The 17,471-nt window shown below is 47.7% G+C and overlaps 2 protein-coding genes across 2 annotated transcripts in view; both read left to right on the top strand.

The window, feature by feature from the left end:
• XXYLT1 (xyloside xylosyltransferase 1) overlaps nt 1-17,471 on the top strand; it is a 191,047-nt gene that overhangs the window by 101,019 nt on the left and 72,557 nt on the right. Inside the window, exon 3 of the mRNA XM_024752142.1 lies at nt 13,095-13,227. Coding sequence (XP_024607910.1) covers nt 13,095-13,227 — 133 coding nt within the window. The remainder of the gene's footprint in view (nt 1-13,094; nt 13,228-17,471) is intronic.
• LOC112404308 (NADH dehydrogenase [ubiquinone] flavoprotein 2, mitochondrial-like) lies at nt 10,185-11,006 on the top strand. The gene is given in 2 exon segments (XM_024752143.1): nt 10,185-10,637; nt 10,639-11,006. Coding segments are annotated over 2 exon segments (777 nt in total). The 3' UTR covers nt 10,963-11,006.

Below are 17,471 nucleotides of genomic sequence, written 5' to 3'. Positions count from 1 at the left end.
TCGTTTCATGTACCTTTTGGTCATCTGTATGTCTTCTTTGGAGAAATGTCTATTTAGGTCTTCTGCCCTTTTTTTTTTTTTTAATTGGGTTGTGTGGTATTTTTGTTATTGAGTTGTATGAGCTGTTCGCATATTTTGGAAATTAAACCCTTGTCGGTAGCATCATTTGCAAATATTTTCTCTCAGTCTGTAGTTTGTCTATTCATTTTGCTATGGTTTCCATCTTTCTTTTTTTTTAATGTAGCATAAAAGTCAAAATAATGTAACATTTTCTCAGGAGGCAGGAAAACTGGAGAGCAATTTGACCATAGCCAAGTCAGTTTGCAAACCGTCACAGGTTTTCCTCCTGAAAAGACGAAAGCCTTTTAATGATTTAGAAAGAAAAAACAGATTTTTTCCTCCTGCTTCAAAAGGTAAGGGGATGGGTAGATCTTCACCTGTCTCAGAGAGGTATTTCTGGGTTCATAAAGTAGAGAAACTGGTTTTTCTCCTTGCAAGTTGCCATAATGTGGATTTCTGGGCACAAGGAATGATGGGGGCCTCTCTTTCCTCAACTCCTCCATGGTGCCAGGGAGAAGTCAGGCATGTGCCCGAGGGCAGGCTTTCTCCCCTTGGGGAAGTGTTGGCTGTTCTCTGCCTGATCCACTTTCCCTCCTGGTGTAAGCATCTCGGTGGTGCCCATCCCTCTCTTGCAGGTCCTCCCCCTGTATCAGCTAGAGAGGATGCTGAAGGAGACCCACAGCCTTGAGTCTGAGGGTGGTGGTGAGCTGTAAGCCCCGTTGGAGAAGGATGAGTCTCCTGGGTGAAAGGAACTCAGGCAGTTCAGCCCCAGGAAAGAGGGACGGATCCATTGTTCACACCAGGAAGAACTGCTGCCAAAATCAGAAGCCTTTGTTTTTTGTGAAGTGAAAGAAGTGGCCAGGGTGCTGGGACCTTGAAAGCAAAACTGCCTGTGCTTGCTTAGGTGTTGTCAGAGACCTGAAGGTCTCTGCTCTAGCGCACAGCCGCGCAGCGTGCAGGAAATGTGATTTCAGTGTCAGAATGGAACAAGGCGCCGGCCACACAAGAGCTTCACCACCGGAAACAGTGTTAGGAGATGCCAACGATCCTTGTGGGGCAGGGCCCAGGTGAGGCATCCTTCTCACAGAACTCCACGGACATTACAGAGTTTTGGGGTGTGCTCCAGCTCGCGGGGGTCTGGGTTGGCGCTGGCTTGGCTCACCTTACTAGTGACCATGCCTAGACTTGAAGGCACATGTTGGGGCACAGGGCAAGGAGCCAGGCAGGGAGGGAAGTGAGAGGCAGGCGATGAAGGACAGGCAACCTTCACGATGGCATCCAGGACTGGCAGGCACAGATCTCAGTAGGTAGGTAGGTGATGGTAGGCCATCACGGAACAGGTGAGGGCTGAGCAACGGTCTGGAAGGTGAGCAGACAGGAGTCCAGGCAGGAACATGCTAGTGGCTCCACCGCAGCACAGGGACTTTGTGAACAAGGTAAAGGAGTCTGGACATGGGTCAGATGATGTGGACTTAGTTCCTGTGTTGCCATTATTGACCATGTGACCTTAGCAAAACCTAATCTCTTTGGGCCTCTACTTCATCTCCAGAGTGGGTGGAATGAATACTTGCTTGCTGTGGAACTGCTAGTTGCTGCTCTATTCTCTCCTTTTTCATTTCTAACTGAATCCCATTTATTTGGGAACAGCATTATGCCCAGTAAAAGAATATGTTTCACAGCTTCCCTTGCAGCTAGGTGTGGCCATGTGACTAAATTTTGTCTGGTGTGATATAAGAAGAATTGTTAAGGACTTCCAGGAAGGTTGCCTAAAAGGTCTGCCTTATTGCAGGGGGCAAAGAAGAAGGAGGGCCTTTCCTCCTTCCTCCTTTCTGTTGCCTGGAATACAGCCAGGTTGGCTGGAGCATCAGTAGCCATCTTGAACCATGAGGTAACCTTGAGGATGGAAACCAGACCTAGGATAGCAGAATGAAAAGGTAGAAGGAGCCTGGACCCTTGATAACTTCACAAAGCAGCCATCCCATCCCTGGATGGCTTAGCTATGATCTTATGTGTGTTTAAGTCATTGTTATTTTAGGTCTTCTGCTATGTGCAGTTGGACCCAACCCACAGAGATGCACCTGCCCCCTAGGGTTGTTGTAAAGATTAAATGAGCCAAAGCATGGGAAAGAGTTTTGTGATCTGGGAACATCGCTATGTGCTGTAAAATATAAGGAATCAGTCCTGTTATCGTCATTGTCATCTGAGTGAACCGAAGGGGGCGGGGGGTGCTGGCCAGGCCCAGGGACAGGAGCGTGTGTCCGGGCAGAGCTTGGGGATGAGGAACTGCGAGGCAATGGGACAAAACCTTTGTTAGTTTCCCTAATTCTGAATGGAATCTGTGGATCTGTGATAGGTTCAAATGCCAGCGCAGAGGAAGAGAGTGGCTGGAAGATGGAAAGAGAGAGGGCAGATGGGATTAGAAGCAAGAGCCACACACTTCCAGTAAAAACCTCAGAATGAGGAATTTGCAAAGTCCTGCTTTGACCGTTTGGGCAGACCCATGGTAACTGCTGTATCGCTATTTCCAGAAAATACCTATTAATTCCGCCCAGAGAGGACTGCTTTCTACAGCTGCCATCCCTAGGGGTCCGTGAAAAAAGCCGTGAATAGAGCAGAGACCAGGCATAGACTCAGTGTTGGTGAACAAAGTCGCAGTGTGGTCCTGCCCCCAACAGGAAGGAGAGTTTACATGAGAGACAAGAAATAAAGTCTATAGCAGGCATCAGAGAGCTGTAAGCTGTGGAGAGGCCAGCAGGGACCATGGACATCCATACCATAGAAATGAAAAGAAAGTGGGATATTCTGCTGTTCTGCTTTTCAAATCTAAAATTCAATTTCCCCTGCATATTGAACTTCATAAAGAAGTACATGAGCTGTAATTTCATGTTGGCAATATAAGTGGGAGGAAAATTGAGGCTGGGTGTTTTATGTGTTGTCTTCTTATATATGTTCCTGAAGTTTTTCAGCCAAGTTCAAAATAAATTCTGTCCTATCCTAAAGGATATGATTTATACCAAGTCACAGAAGGTGCTAAGGATGAGGGAGGAGACTCCCGTTGCACTGTTGCTGAAGTGCCGTGTCTTTTCATAATACCTTGTTTTGTCCACAAAACAGGAGCTGATAGTTGTAAAAAATGTTACGGCTGAGCCATAGCTAACACTTCACGCTTAATTTTGAGAGGGTTGAGTAGGGCTAGAAGAAAGAATTTGCTTTGTAGTTAATACATAAAACTGACTCTGGTCATTAATTTCAACCTCTTGGCCCCAAAGCCTTTCACCAGAGCTGCTAACAGGTTGTATTAATCACTCTTGTGAACTCAGTTTCCTTTCCCTTCCCCTCCTCCCCCAGGGGAGGGGCCGGCTGCTGATGTGGAAAGCATAGATTAGCCTGGGGGACTTCCTGGCTGCGCTGAGCCTGCAGACCCGAGCACTGCTGTATCCTGGCCATCCAGGGACCTGCAAGGCAGGGAAGCGCGGGGCTTCCAAGCAAGTATGGGGCTTCAGAACTTCCTTTTGACTTAATTTTGTGGCATGAAACCTCTTTTTCCTGAAACTTCTCCATTGGCCCTTGCTCAATGAAAGGGTGCCCGATAGTCTTCAAGTTCCTTGAGGGTGGGGGCCTTGAGGGAAGTGGCTGTGGGAAAGCCCAGCTCTGCCCACGGGAAACCCAGTCTCTGCCTGCGATGCTCTGCATCTGTCTGGTATTTTTGCTCTTGGTGTGGCAGCATTTCTTGTTTTTAAAGATAACGGAATTTGAAAAGGGACTTCAGAGATGTCTGAAGGGTTTTCTCAGAAACCTGTATGAGGCAAATCTGTGCTTGCTCTCAACTCTGACGCTTCCTTGCCAGGTTGTCCTCGGTGAGTCGCCAAAACTCTCTGAGCCTCAACTTCCTCATTTGAAGATGGGGGCGTCCTGATACCCACCCAGCAGAGCAGAGTGGAGGTTCGTGTGCTGGGTCAGTAGCTGTAAAGCCCCAGCAATGGGCCTGGCACAGACACACTCTCTCTGCTCCGAGGGAAGGAGCGTTTAGCTGAGCAGGCTGGAGGAGCCCCTTGGACGCTTGGCATGTTCCACTGTGTTCCTTCGTGCCAGCTATTCCCACAGTTAGCCAGCTGTCCTGCAGCTGGGCCTTGCACGGGGAAGGGAATGGAGAAGCCCAGCTGGGAGGCGACCCAAGTTCCCTGTTGGATGTGAGAACCGCCCCGGCGCATTCCACCCTCGGACCCGCTCGGGGACACAGCTTGGGTCTGTGCAGTGGAATGGCGGGCCCTCCGTCACACCCAGCCTGAAACCCTCTAGCAGGAAATGCTGGGCTGGTGTGGCTGGTGTGGCACGTCGGGACTGTCTCCTCCCCGGTCAGGAGCCTCTTACCCTTAGAGGAAGTCTCCACCCCTTTCAGGTGCCCTTTGGGTCCTACAGGCCAGAGGTGCTACTGAGCAGCAATGAACAAGCTCCAGATGATGATAAAGCAGGTGGCAAATTGCTGTCATCTTGTCAAGCAGACAGTGAGAAAGTGAGCTCCCTTTCTAAGCAGCTGCTTCCAGGTCCTCAGCCTCATGACGCCCCGCATTGCTTGGAGTTGTCATAATTTCCCTTCCTCCCCAAGCCCCCTCCGGGTTAGTGGAAAGCTTGGGCTGATGTTCAGAGGTGAGGGCCTTCTAATGTTTTATAAATATTTATCTCTGGGAAGCTCTGATGCTCTTTCAAAACACGAAGGGAGAGAAGGTGCTTGCATGGTTCATCTGCCCCTGGAGAAGGCCCGTCTGCTGCCCAGGATGGGGGGCTCAGTGTTCACCTAACTGAGTCTTACCTTCTCATCATTTCCTGACCTATTATGTTTTGTGTTGTTTTGTGTGTGTTAAGATGTGTCTGTGGTTTCTGGGGATAGGAGAAGGGAGGGGAGAGGAAAGGAGGTTTTTTTAAATCCTTTTGTTTGTTTGGGGGTATCCTTAATTACTCACTCCGGGTTGTAATTCCATCCATGGTCAGATGACATGCCTTGTGGCTGGTTTAATTGGAGGCTGATGATGAGCTGTCTCAAGCCTGTTTCCATCGGGGAATGTTGACTTGGGAACCTCCCAGCTGGTTTTAAGGCCGTGGACATTGCCTTCTGCAGTGCACTTGTGCAGAGGCATCAGCCCTACAGCCCAGCCAGGCTGGTGCTCAGGGCCTCAGACACAGCAGCGGGGGTGGGCTTTCTGAACCCCAAGAGCAATCACCTGGGCAGTTGGAACCTCCTCAGTGCCATCCAGGCTCAGGGCGGTGATGATGGTAATAGGGATTTGAAGGTCTTGAAAGCGCATTTTGAGCCAGCACTTGGGATCTTGTCTTTCCTTTTCCAACTTGTTAGAACCGAGTGGCACCATGTTGTCAGCCTGAAACTGGAGCATGAGAGGACGAGGCGAGCTGACCTCCTCTTGTGAAGACGGCACCACATTTTTTACTGTATCCCCTGGAGTTGAAGCTCAAGAGGAAGTGTGTCTTAGACCAGAAAGCCCACCTAGGTCCTGAGCATCTTTTCCCAGTTTGAGTTGACATACTTCGGTGGATCCTATCTTGTGATCACACATTCACCAGTCCTGTGTGAACCCTTAACCACCTTCTATACCTTGTAGGCAGCAATTCTTGCATTTCCTGAAATAGCCCAGGTCAGATTTTCTGAGCTCTTGCCAAACTATTGTCCTCCGTGGAAACCAGCGTTTAAAGCTCCAGCTGCTGAGCCATGAGGTGGGAATGCCGGAAGCTCTTCCAGGTTCCATCATTTACCAAGAGGCCTGGGCAACCAGCATCAGGGAGTTGAACTCACCTGAGGAGGTTGACCAGCCACAAGTGTGTTCCTCAAATACCAGGTGCACACACAGGTCTCTTCCTAACACGTGAGCCAAGCTTCCTTCTACCTGAAAACGTGACCTAGGCACACACTGATACTTCAGTTCTTGCTTTTGTGATTTAAACACGTCTGTGAGAAGATTTTAAGTCTGAGGGGCTGGTCGGAATGCCCCTCACCCAGCAGACACATTCCTGGGAATGCACAGGTCTGCCTAGAACAGAGGATGGTGGGCACGGGGAGGACATTGCTTGGTTGCTGGTCGCTATGGCTCTCGCACGGGGTGCTTAGCTTGAGTCCCCATGGGTGGCTCTGAGATGCTAAGTCAGGTTCCTGCCTCCCTTTGAATTTCGCACAGCTCAAGGTGTGTTCTTAGAAGAATGTAAAGATTTGTTTGTGTTTTTAACATCTCCGTCTGAGGTTAATGTGAGAATATGGAGAGCCATTTTCCCGTTTCCAGAAGTTGACTACAAACTGTGTGGGTCATGGAAGTCTTTCTTTTCTTTGGCTACTACTTATTAATCTTCAGGTTTACATTTTCACCGGTAATGTGCGGATCCTCCATGAGCTAGTTGTGTTGGGTGCCTGGCAAGACTTGTGCACAACCCTTTGGGCCATTACACAGTATCTTCTGCTCCCTAGGGGTTCATGGTCCATGCTGGGAGTGGGTGGTGGCAGGGGGGCTAGTTAACATGAGACCATTGGCTAGGGAGTCAGAAGACCTGAGTTCTGGGATCAGCTTGGCCACTTAGCTGGACTGTGTAATCGCTGGCAAGTCCTTCTGCTTCTTTGGTCCTCAGTTTCCCCGTCTGTAAATGGGTATATTGGCCTCAGTTATTATCAGGTTCCCTTTTCAAATGCATTATCCTAGATTATTCTGTCCACTACCTTTTCTGCTTTCTTCTCATGGGATTCTGACATGGCGGACATTCAACCAGCCTGAGATGCGAGACATTTTTTTGCGTTTTGTAGACTACGACTCCTCCTTTTGCTCAAACATTCTCCCCAGTGCTTTATAGATTTCATCTCCTCTTTTCTTTGGGAGCAGTTATCTCATTCATTTATTCCTTACATTTCAGTGGTCTTACTTGCTGTCATTACAGCTGTCCTCCAACCAGCATCTTCTCTGGGCCATCACTGTGGCTGCTACTTGCACATATCAACCTTGTTTCATCCTCAAAACAGTCTCTCAGCATTATGTATAAAACGCGCCGGATGTAGTTCCCACAGAAATGACTATATCAAGGACCAGAGGAACAGGGCCCTTTAAAAAATCTCATCCTAATGAATTCCAGCCTTCCTGGTAAGCATCTTCCTCTTTTCAGCAGCGACATTTACAACTTGGCATCTTATTTCACAATTACATAAAAGGATAACTGTCTGGACCGATGCCTGCGTGTTAGTGCAGGCTGTGCTGGGAGCTGTCGGCCTCCCTGAACAGAAGGGAGTGTCCTCCTGCCTCAGCCTGGAAGTTGACAACTGGGTCAGTCCTTTCACATTGGTGTGAAGGGGTCACTTCATGCTGGAACTGATGCCTCTTTCCTTCCTAATCAGTTAACCTTGTGTGGCGAAGGCTCTCTCTCGAAAGAAGTCTTCCCAAGCTTAAGCAAATCCTTCCTGAAAGGTGCTTTACCAAGGAGGAGTTATAAAAAATATTAAAGCATCTCAAATTCCTGTGTCTTAGGGCTGCACGTCACCTTCCCAAGTTCACTCCCAGCCAGTCCCTAAAGGTCTGGGAAAGTGCTCAGATTTACTGAGGGGCATATTAAGACAAGGCCAGGCTCTGCCCAAATGCATTAACTGGTTCTCCTCAAGAGAATCTGATGTCCTTGAGCTCGGCCCTCTGCCCAGGTCCTGTCCAGGCAGGCCAGGGAAGGAGGTATTCGGGTTGCTTCAGGCAGATTAAGTAGGATTTAGATGATCTTGAAAGACCAGAGAGTACACATAGCACATGGTAAGCTTTCAAGGGAGAATGACTGATTGACAGACCGAATGGCCCCTCGGTCAGGAATTTCTCTGATTATAGTGAAATTACCGCTTTTATATAGAGGACTTCCTCATAATTCTCATTTGGCCAGGCTGTCGCTCTGCTTTTTGTCTGTCAAAGTCTTTGGCACATCTCCGTGCTCCCAGGCCTCCTGTGTGGGTAGCGGTGGAGCTAAAACTTACCTCCCAGGAGCTCCTCTCCTGTCACAAGCAGAATCAGGGTCTACTGGGAAGAGCATGCTGGGCTTTCAAGTCAAGCAGACCTGGGTTCAGATCCCAGCTCCGAGACTTGTTGGTTGCGGGACCTTGGGCTATTGTTTTTAACCTTTCTAAGCCTCTGGTTCTTCATTTAAACATGGGAATAACTCCACTTAACATGTCGGGTGGTTATGAGAAATAAAACTGTTGCCTGTATAATAATACCAGACACTTATAAACCACTCAGAGAAAGGGTGCTTCTTATGTGGCATTCGCTGATATTATTGGAAGTACTCCCAGGGCCGTGAGGATGAGAGTTCCCTTTCTTTCATAGCCCTGATGGTGCCACAAACTACCACCATACTTCCTTGAGGCCTCCCATCTCCAGGTCAAACACCCTTTTGTCCTCTCACCATCCCCACCCCTGGCGATGATGTGATTTCTCTGTTTGGGATGATGGTGCCATTCTGTCCCTGTCTCATGAGGTCTCTGCTCTACCGTGTGTGAGAGCTGCCTGAAACCCTGGATTTGGGAGCTCGGGACACAGGAGATGGACTGAAAGGAGAAATGGCTGGAGGGGTGTGTGCGGTGGGGCCTCCCCATCATGACTTCTTGATGGCTGCAACTCATGCCTGGACATTCTCTCCTGGGACACAGTGGCCTTCCCTAAGGTCACCATCAGGTTCCTTACCTCTGTTCTCCAGGGCCATCTCTGAGAGCAGCAGGTGCCCCGAGACTCCACCTTGTGGCCTATTTCTCTTCTCCTTCCCGGTTTAGGGCAGCTTCTAGGAGGCAGCCATGTCAGCACATGGGCTTGCTGACCTCCAGGCTCCGGGGTCATCACCCTTCCTAGTTTCTAGGTAGTTGTGATTATCGTCTTTAGTGCAGGAGGGGAAGTGGCAGTTTTGCTCACATTTACGTGTGGGGTGGGCAGTGTGAAGGCAGGCAGGCCGCCGGGTCCGAACTGGCCTGGGGCCCATTCTCATCTACCCCCGCTTCCCACAGGGGCCCAAGAAGCAGCCTGCTCCCCTCTGGCCTGGGCAGCTGGATTCTCACCTACTGGCACTTACTTTTTTTTCAGAAAACTCATATGGGATGTCAATTACTGATTTGTTTCTGCAGCACAAAGGAAAGTAGAACAGAGACAAATGAATCCGTTTTCTTGAATCATAAGCTGTGATTTCTTCATAAACTAATCTAGAGAATGTTGAATTCCACAAACGTTCCTGAGTATTTACTGAATGCCAAGCCCCGCACTATGAGTGGACGGAGGCCAAGATGCCGAAGATGGGGTCCCTGTCTTCAGGGGGCTTCCACGGGCAGTGGGTCCTGACAGTGCCGTGCTCTGCAGCTGGGCCGCCGTGAAAGGGTGCTGGAGAGTTGAGGGGGGAGCCCGGCATTCTGGGTAGGTGGTGCTGTTACCTCACTGCTCCTCGCCTGCCCAAGTCCCCTTCTTCCGTTCAGTCTTCCTCAACTGCCTCAGGCTCTAGTGAGTTCCCTACTCTCCAGACCCTGGGTTCCTGTGGTGCCTACAGCCTGGATGATGTTTCCTACCTGTTATCTCGTCTTCTCGGCATCACAGCCTCACGAGGCACACTGTATCATCTGCACTAACAAATGAAAAAACTAAGGTTTAGAGAAGTGAAATAATTTCCCCAGGGTCACAGAATTAATCAGCAGCAGAACTGGAATCTGCTCCCTTGTGGTCTGATTCCCAGGCCAGGCCTTCTCTTAGTACTACTCTTTCTCCTTCATCACTTAACCCTCTTCCATGTCACGTCAGCACTAGGTCCCCCCTTACTGTTTTCAGTCACCTGAGCGTCCCTCCCTGAGGGCAGGGCCCAGTCAGCTTGGTGTGTGGTCCCCTGCTGGCACCACTGGCCCAGGAGCTCAGACAGTCCTGTTGGATGAAGGATGGAGAACGATCTCAGTGCCTCTCTCCTCCCTTCTCGCCCCTGAGTCATCTGGGGGCAACGGAAGCAAACAGCTCTTAAGAGCCAGGTGATTGTGAGAGTCGGTCTGTCTAATTATAGCTCAGTTAGTCTTTCAGACAGTGGATTAAAAACATAACAGTAGGCCTGGCGCGGCCCGAAGGCCCACAGTTTGGCCTGCCATGTTCCGCTCCGTGGTGCTCTGGGCCCACGCGGCTGGCTTCGCTGCCCAGTGGGGAAGACATATAAGGAATTTGCATAAGACAGCTGTGCAGAATGGAGCCAGAGAGAACTCCAGCTCTCTGGAGCTCTTATTTGTGCAGAGAGATACTCCTGAGAATAACCCAGATGCTCCATCTGATTTCACACCGGAAAACTATAAGAGGATAGAGGCAATTGTAAAAAACTACCCAGAAGGGCATAAAGCAGCAGCTGTGCTTCCAGTCCTGGATTTAGCCCAAAGACAGAATGGATGGCTGCCCATCTCTGCTATGAACAAGGTTGCAGAAGTTTTACAAGTACCTCCAATGAGAGTATATGAAGTAGCAACTTTTTATACAGTGTATAACCGAAAGCCAGTTGGAAAACATGTTCCAGTCTGCAGTACTACGCCTTGCGTGCTTCCCTTGTGTGCCTCGTAACTCCGACAGCATCCTGGAGGTCATTCAGAAAAAGCTTGGTATAAAGGTTGGAGAGACTACACCAGACGAACTTTTCACTCTTACAGAAGTGGAATGTTCAGGGGCCTGTGTAAACACACCAATGGTTCAAATAAATGACAGCTACTTTGAGGATCTGACACTTAAGGATATTGAAAAAATTATTGATGAACTCAAGGCTGGCAGAATCCCAAAACCTGGGCCAAGGAGTGGACGTTTCTCATGTGAGCCAGCCGGAGGTCTTACCTCTTTGACTGAACCACCTAAAGGACCTGGCTTTGGTGTGCAAGCACGCCTTTAATTTATATTCAACTGTAAATATGTCACTGGAGAAATAAAATATGAATCTCCTATCTACATAGACTTTTTATATTATTTGTTCATTTCCATCTGTGTACACGTTGCTTGTAACCTAGCAACTTGCAGCTGTAAGTGCCATGTCAGAACCTCAGAGCACCATTTTAGTCGTCTGCTATCTTTGGCTAACTATGAACACATTATTCCATAAGCTAGTTACCAGTTATTTCAATATTACCTATTTTCAACTGCCCCTTCACTTTTTTTTTTTTTTTTTTTTGGCTGTACGTGGGCCTCTCACTGTTGTGTCCTCTCCCGTTGCGGAGCACAGGCTCCGCACGCGCAGGCTCAGAGGCCATGGCTCACGGGCCCAGCCGCTCCGCGGCATGTGGGATTCTCCCGGACCGTGTCCCCTGCATCGGCAGGCGGACTCTCAACCACTGCGCCACCAGGGAAGCCCGCCCCGTCACTTTTATCAGTAATATTATGTTATTGTGAAGTAAAAATTCTGTCAAATTTCAAATACATTTTGTTCTCCCATCTTTAGCCATAGCCAAGTCTTAAGTTAATATGATATTTCTATAAACCTTATTTGTCAGTATTCTCTTTAAACATTTTTATATTTACAGAACACAATTGTTACTGTAATTTCAACTGGTAAATGACACATCAAGCAGACTGTAGGTGTGACGAGGACAGGGTAGTTGTCTCTAGAAGTACTGTTTATCATTTTTAAAGAAGGAAGGTACAAAACAAAACCTGACCCTGCAAGTATACAAAAACTAATTGGGGGAGGAAACTGGAAGTGTAACTTGAGTTGGAAAGCTCAGTGGATATGGGAAATATACTCCTCAGCTGAATGCATATTACAACTTAGAAGAAAGAATAAAACCCTTTGTGTACAATGTCCAGTTCAAGAAACTAGATATGAGTTTTGCAAGCTGGAATAAAAATTACCAGCCAGCTTTAATTCAGGGATAGATCTAAACGAATCCAGTTGTTCCAGGATTTCTCAGCGTCACTGTTTGGCCTTGATCTTATGACAGACTAGTAACTATGATGCTTATGACTATGATTATTTTTAAGACTGTCTTTAAAAACTAGTTTTCGAGAAATGAAATTGAGTAATTTGTACTGAGGTGGATGGATCTAGAGTCTGTCATACAGAGTGAAGTAAGTCAGAAAGGGAAAAACAAATACTGTATGCTAACACATATATATGGAATCTAAAAAAAAAGTGGTTCTGAAGAACCTAGGGGCAGGACAGGAATAAAGACACAGACGTAGGGAATGGACTTGAAGACATGGGGAGGGGGAAGGGTAAGCTGGGACGAAGTGAGAGAGTGGCATGGCCATATATACACAACCAAATGTAAAATAGCTAGCTAGTGGGAAGCAGCCGCATGGCACAGGGAGATCAGCTCCATGCTTTGTGTCCACCTAGAGGGGTGTGATAGGGAGGGTGGGAGGGAGATGCAAGAGGGGAGGGGATATGGGGACATATGTATATGTGTAACTGATTCACTTTGTTATAAAGCAGAAACTAACACAACACTGTAAAGCAATTATACTCCAATAAAGATGTTAAAAAAAAAAACACCCCAAAACAGTATCTGAGGTCTTTTAGCTGTTTTTCTCTGGGTCAGCATCCTAACTCCACACATACCTAGGTTTGCAGAAATATATACGAATAAGAACCTGAAGCAATAATGACTTCTGTGGGTCACTTACTACCTGTACCCCAAAGAGGAACACCTGTATGCTTTGAGTTTTCAGTAGGGTGTCCGTGTACTGTATCATGTAAATCAGATACTTTTGAGAATGAAACGGTGCTCTGTTGACAATTACACCAGGGCAGTGGCCTAAACTGGAGGATCTGGTTGCCTAGTTTTACAGAAACTGTATGTCTGCAATTGGAAGGAAATCTCCAGGGCCACTGTTTTTTATGAAGGCTTCTAGTGAGTGGGGGCTTGCTGGTAGATGAAGGGCCTTTGTTTCAAGCAGTGTCTTTGCGTTATTCAGTGACAGCAAGAATAATCCAGTACCCTCTTCTGCACCTTCCACTTCATTTTCTGTCAGTGGCTGAGCCTCCCAGGATGTGTGTCTGTCTCATTATCGTATTGTTCTTTCCTCCAGAGATCCTGCGGATAATTCAGCTGGACCTAGACCTAAAGTACGAGACCAACATCCGGGAATTGTTTGAGGAGTTCGATAACTTCCTGCCCGGCGCCGTCATTGGCATAGCAAGGGAGATGCAGCCAGTATACAGGTATGTGGCAGCAGCTGGTGGGGGGCCTCCAGGACCCCTCCTCACTCCCCCTCCGCCCTCGGCAGATTGGGACTGATCCGTCTGTGGTCTTTCTGTGCTGAATATCTCAGGGACACGTTTGTACTTATTGCTTATATTTAGTAGGATGGGCAGGTGGGTCTGCACCAAATCCATAGATGTTACTTCATTCATTTGGCGGAGTTTGTGACATTTTTTCTTGTGGAAAGCCCAGCCATTTGGATTGTTGGTTCTGGCTCAGCTCAGAATTTTAAAATCTTGGGCTTTGTCTTACAGAGAAGGTATCAAGATACAGCTTTAACTTGCCAGTCTGGTGATGAACTAGGTTTTCTTGGCCTCGAGTCACCGTGACCCCTCCTCTGTATAAGTGGAGTGGGTTTATCCGTGTCTTTCAGGGAGGGAGAGGCAGCGTAATTTTGGAACACAGATTGGCATCTGCTAGTGAAACGCGCATTCTCCTGCAGCAGTGTTTCCCTGTCAGGTGTGCGGCATAAAGAAACTCCAGCACCTGAGGACCCGGAGACACATTAAAGAGTGTTCGTCACGGCATTATTTGTAGTAGCCCAAACTGAAAACAACCTAAATGCTCAATAGACAGCAGAATGGATAAATATAATATATTCATCTAACTGAGTATTATATAAAGATAAAACGAGCAGACGGGAAGCTAGCTATGTGCATTGATAGGCAAAATGGAAATGTAATCTTTAGGGATATATACGCAAGTGGTGAACATCATAAGGAAAACCAAGGAAATGATGGTTCCCAAAGCCAGCATGACCGTTGCCTCTGGAGGGAGCGGAGGAGTGGTGGGGACACAGACACAGGTGGGGATTGCCGCTGGAGGGCTGCATTGCTTTTGTGCCGCACTTGAGGGAGTGTGTCTGTGTTTGCATGTACTCCTTTGTACGTAATATATGTCTTACAATTTAAAAAAATTTAAAAAGGAAAGGAAAAGCAGAAACACATGTAGGTTTTTGTTAAAAACTAGGCCCACGGCCCTGGATACAGAGAGCTCCATGTTGCTGACTCTTCCTCCTCTGGCCAGAGCCAGAGCTCACCCAGAGCCTGGAGCTGGGATTTCACTGCCCCCTGGGCTGGCCCACCCTTCGTTCTCAGTGCACACCCTCCTGCTGGCTCCCTGTGGGCATTCTCAGAGCTAGGCCCAGTCTTTGGAGAGCTGCAGGGCACCGGCAACTGGTGACTCAAAGACACGCATTTCCTCTAAGAGAGAGGAGAGTGACAGCCTCGGCTTGGTTGTAGTTATTTGCGAGACCCAGATCACACAACAGGAAATTCCTGCAAGGCCTCTGAATGAGTCGATAACTCCTGGGCCTGGTGGGCTGTTCTCCCTTACGTAATCCTCTTGCAGGTTGCCCCAGAGTGACAAAGTGGAGCCCTTTACTCTGCTGTGTGTGGGGAAGGGGGAGGTTTGGGCAAACATCTGCCCTGGTACTCATGGCAGCCTCCCTGCCTCATTCCCTCACCTTCATACAAGGTGTATCTTATGTCTGGGGGGTCTTGATTTAACAGAGAGAGGAGGGACTTCCTTGGCAGTCCAGTGGTTAAGACTCCACGCTTCCACTGCAAGGGGGCACGGGTTAGGTCCCTGGTCAGGGAACGAAGATCCTGGGAGGAGATGGAAGAAGCACTCAGAGTCTGATATGCTCTGTGCTGGTGCCTGCTTAGCCACCACGCTTGGGCTCCTCCGTCTGGGAATGGGAGCAGGTGGGCTCCGAGACCTCCCTCTTTCAGCCCTGGCATTTGTGATCCCAGCCCTTCCAACCCTCACCATTTCCGCATCGTCTTTCCTTAACCTGAGGTTGCTTGTCAGCTGGTGAGATCCTCACTGCTCCGTAGGGCCAGTGCCCCAGGGATCCTTAAACCAGGCTTACTATTAAGTGCAGTTAGAGCCCTGAGGCCTCCAAGCCTCGGTTTGGAATCTTCTCATGTAATATATATGGAAACCTGATCACACTTAATTTAAATGGTGTTGGCCAGAATTTATGTTTTCTGTACCTTGAGGATTTTAAAAACGGTGAAACTTAAGTCAATTTAATTGGCTTTTTCAAAAGAAATCTTGGAAAGATTTTAAATCCAAAATGAAGTTGAGTTTTTCTCACCTTCAGAATCTTTAATTATCATTCTCTACGATGAGACAGAAGAGACCCCTGCGTCAGGGCAGCTGGTAGAGTCCAAAAAATGCCTTGTTTGTAGGGCTTGTGCCCTCAGAATCAACAGAAATTAAAAGTCCGTCCATGTTCTCCCCGCCTTCCACCCCCCTCCAGCTGAAATGTTTCTAAACACCTCTGATAATTAAGTCTGCAAATGACTGCCCTGAGCTAATCTGCGCCCCGGGGTTCTGGATAATTGCCTTTGGGTATAATATGTTTCAGGCTGTGAATGGTGCTGGCTGGGGTGGAAACAGAGTGTGGTTTTTTGCCATCTTCCACAGAAAACTGGAGGCTCCAAGTGGCCCAAAAGATCAAGTGTTAGTTGTCTGCCACTTTGGAGTCTGTGCCTGTGTGTGTTTGTAGGGAGGAGTGGGAGTAGCAAGCGGAGGGATGAAGGCAGGGGAGTAAACAGGGCCTGAGCAAGGGCGGGCAGAGCGGAGCCCTTGTGAACAGGCTCAGCCCCATCTCCATGGACTTGGCCATCGTAGCTGGTGGGAAATCCCCGCGGCTGTCTGCCCACCTCTGTGGGCACCACCCTCCCCCAGGAACTGGCAGTGGGGCCTGACTGCCACGTGGTCTCCCTGAGTGTGGACTGTGAGATGGGCAAGATTTTATCATAAACAGAAGCTGCTAGCATCTGTGAAAAGAAAGGAAAATTTAGAAACCAAACAGCACAAAAGCAAAACAACTGATGAACAGAGCACATTCTGATCTGGAAACTCACTGAGCAGAAATAAATCTAGACCGTCTCAGCTGTGTTCTTTTTATAGTCACTTGTCCGACAGTTACTGTACTTCAAAAAAGGCACATATTAAGTCATTTTTATGGCTGTTTCCCTTCGATTGTGTGCCACAGATGTTAGAGATTTGGGGGGCTGGAGGAGAAAGTATTTCCCACTGTCCTTTTGACAGATAGCTTTTTAAAAAACAATTTCCCCCCCAGAACATAACACCAAATCAACTGTGTTTTTGGGAAAATGATGGCTTGTGGGATGCTAGCGTAGGGATAGAGGAGCCTTTTCCTCTTGGGTCCCTGTAAGATTTTGTTGAGTCAAATATCTCATGACCTTCCTCATCTGAAAATTGGGGAGCAGTGGTCATCTTGGGTGGAACATTGTCCTTCTTGTCTTGACTCTTTCTCTGCCTCTTTGTCAGGGAACTATGGTTAGCTGGGCAATGTGGTTAGTTGGGATTAGTGGCCCAAAGGAGGGAAGGGTCTAGTGCTTTCTCTGTAAATAGAATGATCTCTGTAAATAGACGACTGTATTTTGCAAATATGTGTTAGTCCAGGATGCCGTTTAGAATTTACTTCCTTATGAATGTATTGGAAAATTAAAGAAAACTGTTGGATCTGCTTTGTGTACAACCTATAAAAATTATAAGGGTGTATCAGCAGGCAAAGCAGCCATATGTAGAAGAAATAGCGCTCAGATTATACTCAGAAGCCGTGGATTATAGTCCTGCCTTTTACGAATTACCCATGTGACACTTTGCAAGTCAGTTGATTCTCTGAACTTCTGTGTTTTCATCTGTAAGTGGGGATAAATATGTCCAATACACAGAATTACTGGAACACTCAAATGAAATCATGCACATGCAAGTTTCTGGTGTAAAAGAGACTCTCAGTAAAGGCGTTGTCTCCCTCCCTCCTTAATCATCACGACTGCATTTGTGTTTTCCTTTCCTGCTGATGTGTTTTTCTGTATACCTCCTCTTCTACCCCACTCCCAACCATATTGCCAGTTAAAATGCAGGATACCCAGGTAAATCAAATTTCAGATAAACAACGAATACCTGTTTTAGGTAAGTATATCCCAAATATTGTATAGGGGTATATTTACACAAGTATTTGTTGTTTATCTGAAACTTAAATTTAACTGGGTATCCTGTTGGGTTCCCTTCCTCCCTTCTCTCCCTCTCTCCCTTCCCTTTCTTTCCTTCTTTCTTTGCTAAATCTGGCAGTTCTACCCCTGCCAAAGTGTTAAACCCTCCCTTTTTAGCAGAGGACTGTGAGCTGGCTTTTTTTATAAGATCCTTGAGTGAGCAGCAAGAA

This window comes from Neophocaena asiaeorientalis, unplaced genomic scaffold, assembly GCF_003031525.2.
Source record: "Neophocaena asiaeorientalis asiaeorientalis breed wild unplaced genomic scaffold, Neophocaena_asiaeorientalis_V1.1 scaffold293, whole genome shotgun sequence".
In the NCBI taxonomy this organism is placed as follows: Eukaryota; Metazoa; Chordata; class Mammalia; order Artiodactyla; family Phocoenidae; genus Neophocaena; species Neophocaena asiaeorientalis.
This window is presented reverse-complemented; position numbering and strand designations above follow the sequence as displayed.